A 9,492-nucleotide genomic window follows, 5' to 3' on the forward strand; every position below is an offset into this window, starting at 1 on the left:
CCCGGTGCAGCACCTTGGCCTGGTGGGGTTGTTTTTTGAGCTGCAGAGCATTGTTTGCATGAAGGCTCAGTTTTACAGGCTCTTGGGGTTAAAAAGCACTCCCTGCCCAGCAGAGCAGTAATTTACAGATTGCCTACACCCACCTCCCTCCACCCTACATCCACCTGCCTCCATCCTACACACACAACCTGTTCATGCTTTGGCCCTGATAAAAAGAACAGCATCCCCCATTTTCATTTAAAAAGCTGAACTAAGCTGGATTTGAAGGTTTTAGCCCCAGAATGAGCTACCTGTCTGTGTGCACTGAGCCCTGGTTTGTGGGACAGGTGAACTGGGAGGGCTGACCTGCTCTGGGGTGTGTGATGAGCTTCACCCCATCTCAGCTCTCAGTGCTGCTGCTGCTCCCTGCAGGTCCTGGAGCTGGGTGAGCAGGGCCAGAGCCTGCACCTGCAGCAGAACCTGCATCCTGCCACCAGCCCCTCCTCGGGGACAAGCACGGGCAGGCACCAGGCCAGCCATAAACCAGCAGAGGCCAGGCACCACCCGAAGCCCAACCTGTGCCTTTGTTCTTTCCCCATTTCCTCCTCAGCCCTGATCCCACGGCAGAGCCCCGAGCCTGGCCTGGCAGCTCCTGGCTCTGGGAGCACGGTGGGAGCAGCAGTCCCTGCCCTTTGGAAGTGCAGAGCTCCCTCGGTGTTCCCAGGATCCCGGGGCTCTGCTGTCCTCAGTGGGGTCGTGGCTGGTGTGAGCCAGGGCAGAGTTTGGGGTAATACCCAGGAAACTCCAGACTTGCTGGTTCTGGTGGCAGCTGAGAGAAGACAGAGAAGAGGCAGTGCCAGGACCCCCAGGGAAGCTGGGGGAGGGATTTTGGGAGCAAGGAGCGTGGCTGGGAGAACAGGGCCATGCCTGCTGGCCTGACCCCAGGGAGGAGGTGAACGCCCGGGCCGTGTTTGTGAACCTTGGCTGATCCCAGAGCTGCCCCTGGACTTTGCCTCCTGGGCCAGCGGAACAGAAGGTGTTTCACTGATGGCCTTGTCCCCTGCAAACACCCCTGGCCACCACTTTCCCCGGGCCAGTTGGAACTGGGAGCACTCTTTTGCTTCCTAAGGCAGCTTCCCCCGGGACAAACCCTGCCGGGTCCAGGCTCAAGGGTTAAGGAATGCAAAGCCCCACCTCAGTCTGGGTCCCTGGAGACCATGGAGTGTGGCCTTGTCCTTGTGCCCAGGGCAGGGAACTGCTGAGCACCACCAGGAGTGCTGGGATCATGCAAACACATCAAACACATCCCTGCCCTGATGCCTGAGCCCCAGCAGAGCAGGGAGGGACAGATCACCAAGGTCCTTTTGCCTTTCCTTACCTGTGTCAGGTCACCTGAACAAGTTTTGGTGCTGCCACCAGCCGGAGGACAGAGCCCAGAGCTCCTCACCTGCCCAGGGCCCATCCCCACCTCCTTTAAAAGCAAGGCCTTTGCAGGCACAGCAGGCTCTGCAGAGAGCTTTCCTAAGGGTAATGTTTTCCCCAGGTTGTTTTTTTTTTTTTTTTTCTTCTTAACAGCAGCTCCTGGCTTAGTTTTTATTAATGAATATTGCAGCTCGGAGAATTTGGGAAATATCCCGAACTCCAGGACTGCTTTGGGAAGAGCAATGGAACAACAAAAGCCCAAGGAAGAGAACAGGAGCAGCAAGTATTGGATGTTACTGTGTAGTTTTAGGAGGAGCCTCATCTGCTCTGTTACTGCAAGGGCCAGGAATTAGGGTCCATCCATCTGCTTCCTAATGCCTAAGCCACACTGAAATAAATAATTCAGCAGCTCAGGGTGTGGATGTGGAGAGGAATTTCTTTAACATTCCCTGCAGAGCTCCTGAGCTTCCTTGACTGGATCCCAGGGGACCGTGGGCAGTGAGGAGCTGGGCAGGACAGGGATCCCTCTGAGGTCACAGCACAGCAAGGACCCACACAGGGGGTGTCTCTGGAGGCTCTCCTGGCAAAACCGAGCCAAATAAAACCAAACAACGTCTTCAGGAAAAGCCAGGTGCTGAGTCAGGCTCCCAGAAGGAAGTACCTGTGTGAGAGAACACCTCCACAGGTGTGTGGCCAGGTAAAGGCTATTGTGTTTGGGAGATCTCCACTTGGGCAGCCCAGTCAGATCCCTCAGCAGAACACTCAACACTAATGCTCAGAGCAAAAACCACTCCAGCAAGAGCCAAGACAGCTCCATCCACGGCAAACAACTCCCTGCAGACAAAAACCCCGTGGATTCATTCCACGTGAGCAAGGAAACCCAGGCAGCAAACTCCAAAGGGAAGCTGCTGAACACAGCTGGGCTGACAGGCCCCACCCAGCTGGGCTGAGGGCTCCAGACACAAAAACATCCCCAGAGACCCTTCCCAGCCGAGAGAAGGCAGCATTTACCTGTTCATGGTTCTGAAATCCTCCCAGGAAACACCTCCTGGTCTGTGCACCAGAGGACCCCCCCCGACAGCACCTGCCAGGAATGGAGCCCTGCAGGTTATCCTGGGATCTGCACTGAAACTGGGAAGTGCAGAACTGGTCCTTCAAGTCACAGGGTCAGAGGCTGGGCCTCCATCCCTGAGCTGATCCTGCAGAGCAAACCCCGCATTTGCTACCATGAGCTGGTGACATCACAGGGACAACATGGAAATTCTGCCCCGGGGCTCAGCTTTTCCAGAGCTCAGTTCCAGCATCACCGCCCAGGGAAGGTCCAGGTTTCCCTGCACATCAACAAACACTTCCCCAGAGGCTCCTTCATTTGCATCCAGACTCCAGGCTGGCATCCAGGATCCCCCTGGAGCTACCAAATGGGTGAAAATATCTTCATCCATCTGGGACAGCAGGAATCGGCCACAGCAGGAATCAACCCCCACCCGAGGATCCCCAAGCTGAAGAAAACAGGAATGTAAAAATCACAGCACAGGTAAAGAGCACAACTTTTACTTTATAAAAAAGACCAAACCAGAATATTTAAGGCCCATGAGTGCAAAAGAATCCCATAAGACACCACAGGTGAACCAGTTTCAGGGACCAGTCTTCCTCTTAGTGAGTTTTTGCAGGGCTTGGGGGTTTTTTTGCTAGTTTAATCCACACACACTCACTCTTCATACCCAGACTAGACACTAAAAGTGTGTATTTGCTCGTTGCAAGTCCAGCTCACCCCTTGTCTCCAAAGCACAGCCCACAGAGCTGCATCAGTATGACCCATGTGACATCTCAGCACACAGCTTGGAGGAAACTTGTCAAATTAACAATGTACAAACCCTTGAGGAGCAGGAGCCAAGCAGGTCCCTCAGGAAGGGCAGCACTGGGGAGGAGGTTATCTCACACAGCTCCCCTGAGAGTCCCAGCCTGGCCTTGCTTCAAGTCTTTTCCTTGTATAAACTCAATTTCTCATAAAACAACAGCTTTAAACACAAAGCAGGGAGGAGAAGCCAAATCCAAGGCTCAATATCTTCCCTTTATCTTCAAAATATCTCTGTCAGTGTCTCCAGGTGTGGTGTCAGTAATGCCCCTGACTTCTGGAAGCACACTCTGAAAAAAGCCAGGGATTTACAAAACCAGGCTCTAACAGGGACTGAAACTGTCCATTTCAAAGAGTTTTGGCTTTTAAAAGAAGCCTGAGAACTTGTGAGAGGAATTAAATCCTTCCTCTCTGCCCAAACCTCTGAAGAGCAAACACAGGCTATAAAATAAAGGCACATTTCAGTTCAAGTAAGGCACATTTCAGTTCAAGTAAGGCACATTCCAGTCCAAATGAGGCACAAAACCATGGTCCACACCAAAATCTGGGACATGTTTGGGCTTCCCTCTTCCCTAAATCCAGGGGGTGTGTTTATCCAATGGCTGGTAGAATTCAATGAAGTGTTTTCTGCTCATGTCCAAGGGCACCCAAATCTCCAAACAAGTCCCATGGCTTGCTGTGTTTACTTTGTGACAAACAACCAAGTGACAACAGCACAGATGAAGCTTCCTCCTGCTGCAGCCCTCAAGGCTACCTGGCACTGAGCCCTGGGACAGCAGTGCCCATCTCCTGCTTCCCACTGCCTGGAGCTGCTGAGTGCCCACAGGGAAAGGAAGGGACCTCCCAAAAACCTCTGCAGACACTCGCAGGGGCCTTTCCTTTCAAACCAAACCACTTTGAAGGGATTTTCTAGCAGAACAGTTAAACAGTTCTGAACCACAAAAAGTTAGGAGTGAGTCAAGTGTTCCCCTCACCTGCACAATCCTGCTCCAGGCAAACCCAGGAGGGCTTGGCAGAGGAGGGAGGGAGGGCTGCTGGCAGGCAGGTCCCAGTGTGTGCTCCTGGGAATGCCTCACCCCAGGACTCCCAGCAGGCTGGCAGAGCTGATCCCCATGGTCTGTCCATGCAGGAGCAGCCCAGCAGCCATGCCAGCCCCCAGCACTGTCCCAGCAGATGAGCCAAGAGCCACAAATTAAATGAACCCCATAAACCTGAACCTCACAAGGCAGCAGGAGGTGACATCAAGGGCCAGCAGGGAAAGGAAGATCTGGCTAGTGAAAACACCAGGGGTAGAAGATTTTGGGGTTGTGGGACAAACACAGGCACTCTAAATAGAGATTTGTGACCCTCCAGGGCAGGATCTCAGCCTGCATCTCAACATCAGCACCAGCACAGACAGCACACACTTATTCCTATCCGAGTTCACTCAGGCAATGCCAGGAAGCAGGAACTGTACCACAGGTCCTCAGAGGAGGGAAAGGGCTGAGCCACTGAGGCTGCTGGAGCTAAATGTGATTTACAGAATCACATAGGCACAAGTTATCTGCTACTTCCTTGTCCATCTTCTCCTCCCCGGGCACACATTTCACCTCCCAAGTTCATTAGCTCTGCAGTTTGCTTCCTTGATTGTCCAAAAAAACCAAAACATCCAGTGAAATTCAGACACCAGGAGGCATCTGGCTTCAGTGAGGATCAGGGTAGACAGGGGAAAAAAAAAAAATCAAATGTGGCACAGCACACTGCACATGGAAGAGCAGGATTGTGAATGCAGCAGAGCCCTGGAATGCCTCCCTGCTGCTCAGGTCCTTTAACAGTACACCTGGAGCAGAGGAGCCCCAGACGAGTCAGTCTCTGTGTCCTGGAAAGAGGAATCTCTGCTGGTTGGAGAGCCTTGGGAAGGAAAGAGAACAGAGATTAGCCCAGGGGAAGCACAGCAGCCTGGCAGTGGGGAAGGAGCTGCCACAAAAGGCTTTGTGTACCATGAGGGAGGAGAAAGGCACACAAAGCCATGGCAGGGAACAGCCCTGCCTGCATTGCAGCTCTCTCCCAGGACAGAGCTGCTGTGCAGGAGGAAACTTGTCCTTCTAGCCCAGGGCTGCTCTTTGGGAGGATCAGGGCTCGGGGCAGCCTGTCACTCCTGCTTGCTTCCCCATCTCACCCAGCTGTGACCTCTGGCACTCACACCCCAAATACAGCCCCAAACTTTGTCAAGGCACAGAGACACTGGAGGCTCTGAGGTCAGGTCCCGTGCGAGGACAGGGATTACCACTCCCGGATTTCACCTTTCCAGAAAGATCCACCAACCCAGGGAGTGTCCGAGCTCCATCACTCCCAAAGCCCAGGAGAACAGAGGGGAGTCTGAGGAGCAGGGTCAGCTCAGCCTCTGTGGAGGGTGAGGACGTGACACAGGGGAGGTTCAGGGCCTCCCCAGGTGCGTTACCTGCGCTGCTGTGCCGCCTCATGTTCCTGGCCATCACATCCGCCGGCGTCTCCTCCGATATCTGCACAGCCAGCTCTGCAACAAGAACCAAGAGGGCCTGAGACAGTGAAGGGTGATGGAAAGGATGACTCAGCACCAAGGATCCCCGGCAGGGAGCAGCCTCAGGGAACAGGAGAGGCACAGGCTGATTCTTCCCATTGCTTCTGCCGTGGTCCAGGCAGTCTGAGCTCGTTGTCCTTAAATGCCAGGAGCAGCCTCTGCTAATCTGGGAAGCACAACACCCACACAGTTCCCTCTGCTACTTCTGGATATCTCCTTGCCCCCCACACTCAGCTTTTCAAGGTTTTTCTAGAACAAACTCTGTTATAGCCTGCTCTAGAGCTCAGACAGTTGAGGCTGCTCCCACAGGAGGAAGAAGCAGGAGGCCCTGGTGCTGTGGAACAACCCTTCCCTCCCTCTGGCAGGGACGTTCACTGTGTGGGGGAGGTCTGGGCTCTGAGGACACGCTTCCACTGGAGCCTAAGGCTGGCACTAGCCAGGCAGCACATGGGCCAGAGCCTGCTGAGTAACTGGACATCCTCTGGCACAAGCAGCTCATCTGGTCCTACCAGTTCAGTTTGACTCACAGATTTTCTGCCTCCCTTAGATGAACACAGGCAGCAACAGCACAAACACATCTATTGCTCAGCACAAACCTCATGAGCAAGGAAAGACAGGCTCTAGAAAGCCACAGCACAGGAAGGGTGAGAAGCAGAGCTCCCCATAAGGACCCCCACTCACACAGCAGGAGAATTACCCCCCTGGGGACAGACCAGCTTTCAGTGCCACATCTCCGTGGCCTTGGTAACACAACGCTCCCGCAGCCCCCAGGGACCCCCACGTACCGTCCTGGCTGATGACCATGGACTCCAGCATGGTCTCGTTGCCGCTGTCGGGCGCGTTGCCCCGGCCCGACCTCTCCTCGTGGCTCTGGCTGCAGATGTGGGGCCGGACCCGGCTCTTGCGGGTGCTGATGCGGATGATGCCCCGCACCAGCCTGCACTCGGCGTCCTGCTCGTCCAGGTTGTAGTCCTGGGTGATGCTGTTGATGAGGTCCGAGATCTTGTTGGTCTTCTCCAGGAAGACGGTGTCTGAGGTGCACTTGGCCAGCTCGTCGATCTGGTGGACGCTGAAGAGCTCCGTGAGCTTCTTGAAGATGAGCACGTCGATCTGCCTGCTGGACATGGAGCCGTTCAGCTCGCTGATGTCCACGTCCGACTCGTGGAAGGAGTAATACTCCTCTGAGCTCCTGTGGCTGCTGGGCAGCGGTGGCTTCTCGATGCTGTTCCTGAAGGGCTTCTCCAGCAGCTCCTTGCAGCAGGAGTCAGACTCCGGGTGGTGGTTGGGGCTCCTGTTTGGATAGACAGGGATGCCCTTCAGCTTCACATCTGGGTAACTGAAACTGCTTCCCACGCTGGACTTTTTGATCTGGTTCCCGTTCTTCTCAGCAGGAGAGGTGTTGGTGGGGCTGTTCGGCAGCCGCCCGTTGTAGTCTCCGTTCTTCCCATCGTCTGTGGAGGTCTCAGCAGGCCCTGGGTAGGGAATGCAGACACTGCAGTCCTGGAAGCAGCCCCCACACGTCACTATGCAACAGAAAACTGCCTTGTACGTGTTCCAGGCCTGAGACAGGGAGGAGCAGCAAAAGCTCTGGTTTGGAGGAGCCTCGGCTGTCCCCGAGATGAAGGTGATGGTCTCTGCCTCTCGGCCCTTGGAGTCCTTGAGCTCGGCTTTGCGCCCCTTCCTGTCCCGCATCTGCTGCGCTCTGCTGCGGCCGCCCTTGATCTCGGGCGTGGAGCCACTGAACACCTCCAGGCTGACATCCGTGTCCCTGGCTGCCCGGGCCCTCAGGGGCACAGCCTCCTGGCAGGGCTGCTCGCGCTGCCGGGGGCTGCCCAGCTCGGGGGGCAGGCGGCTCCTCCGGCCCAGCATGGCTCGGCGCTCGGGCACCTGCAGGGCAAGGGAGGGCTCAGATCAGAGCAATCCACTCAGCACCAGTCCCACCTCAGCGAGCTGACGGCCACGGAGTCCCAAAGTCAGCATCTCAATGGTTTACGGGCATGTTTCACATCAGGACTTGCTGTAGTGGTTTTGGTTTGCCAATTTGAAATTTTTTTGTTGTGAGATAGGATTAGGAGGAAGGCAAAACAGGTTTAACTTTAAATGGTATAAAGAAAAACTTTACTACTAGAAACTATAAGAAAAAAACCCCAAAACACCTCCGAATAAAACTTTTAGAATACTTGTCCTTCCCCTACACGCTTCTTGCACGAGAAAGACTGCCCAGGTCTCAACAGATATAAATTTCAGAAAATCTTTACTAACCACCACACTCATGCTGTTCTCACCCAGGGCCTGTGCTCTGGGGCTCTCCCACCACCCAAGCTCTGCTGCTTCCTTTGGGTAGCTGCTCAAACCAGAAGACAGATGCTTTAAAAGGGCTATTTTCAGACACCAAAATCTCTGTAACCTTCAGAAGAGTTTCCTCCACGCAGCTGGAAGAGGAGTCAGCTCCAGAGCAATAAAGGAGCAGCACAGCTGGAGGTGGAGCCACTGGCAGGCTCCAAAGGGAAAGTATATTTTTTTAAACAACTTCCCTTTGTCTTGCATTCCTTAGGATTAGGCTGGACCATGACAGCACTCACCCATTTCCAAACACATCGTGCCTAGGAGGAGATGACAAGCAGTCCATCATTATGCAAGCTGCCAATTCCAACTCCACGTTATTTGCTGCTATTTCAGTTTGGAGGATTTAGCAATGACAGCATTACCAACACTAATGATTTTTGCCAGTCATGCTAAGGTCAGGTGATGTCAAAGTGTTCCCTATGAAAACCAGATGCCTTCATCTAGATTAAGGAACAGATCTTGCCAACAAGTGACAAGCATGTGAATGCTCCCTATTTTTAATCTTTTTGTTATTAAAGCTCAGCACGGGGCAATGTGAGGAAAGTCAACCCAGGGCTGTCACTCTACTCCTACTGCTCTGCCTTTATCCCAGGCTGTGGTGGGTCCTGAAATTCTCCATGGTTTCCAGGCTTCTGGCTAATGCTTCTTTCACCTCCAAGAGATCCTTTTAAATACTAATTAGGGTAATTAATAACCTAGACAGCCCAGCCATAGTTTAAGTGTTTTAGGGCTGTCCTTGTTGCTTTACTATAGACTTTCTATAGGGCACCTCAAGCATGAATAAATAAATCTGTCAGACCTTGTTAGAGCATTGCCTCTTTTTCCCTGGTTTTTAAACCAACAGTCACATTTTCCCCCCAGAGAAACGGGCTCAGACTGAAAGCCAGGCAGTTACAGTACACCACTGCTTTCCAGGAATATTTTGGCTCTGTTACCTTATGAAAATTCATCCCAGGAGCTCCCTTTGCACATTGCTGGGCAATATGCAAAATAAAAAGCCCCAGATGCTCCAATTTCGGTGCTGAGCAGGCAGAGCTCTCTCACCTCAGCATCACTGTAGAGTTTTGATTGCTTTCACTTCAGAACAAGTCGGGGGTTGTTCCCCTCAATTCCTTATTTTTGCAATGCAGCTCAAAATTTAAAAACAGACTGAAAAAAACCCCATGAAATGAAATTAAAACATTTGAGCTGAACTGGGAACTGCTCACTGGGCTGTTTCTTTTAATTCCAAGGCCTCACTGAGAGACCCAACATCTGCATTGCACAGCAACACTCCTTTATATAACAACAGACAATATCCTAAAATTTCAGAGCATCTGGGACAGAGAGAGGAACATTATCTCAGCTCTAA

General features: G+C 53.1%; 1 protein-coding gene across 1 annotated transcript; it reads right to left on the bottom strand.

The window, feature by feature from the left end:
* Window positions 1–4,516: 4,516 nt before the first annotated feature.
* Window positions 4,517–7,664, bottom strand: KDF1 (keratinocyte differentiation factor 1). Its single transcript, XM_062509183.1, has 3 exons — window positions 6,581–7,664; window positions 5,697–5,771; window positions 4,517–5,146 (listed from the first exon to the last, which is right to left on the bottom strand). The coding sequence occupies exons 1-3, from the start codon at window positions 7,662–7,664 to the stop codon at window positions 5,064–5,066; spliced, it is 1,242 nt and encodes a 413-aa protein (XP_062365167.1). The 3' UTR covers window positions 4,517–5,063.
* Window positions 7,665–9,492: the final 1,828 nt, after the last annotated feature.

The sequence above is a fragment of the Cinclus cinclus genome, chromosome 26 (assembly GCF_963662255.1).
Source record: "Cinclus cinclus chromosome 26, bCinCin1.1, whole genome shotgun sequence".
In the NCBI taxonomy this organism is placed as follows: Eukaryota; Metazoa; Chordata; class Aves; order Passeriformes; family Cinclidae; genus Cinclus; species Cinclus cinclus.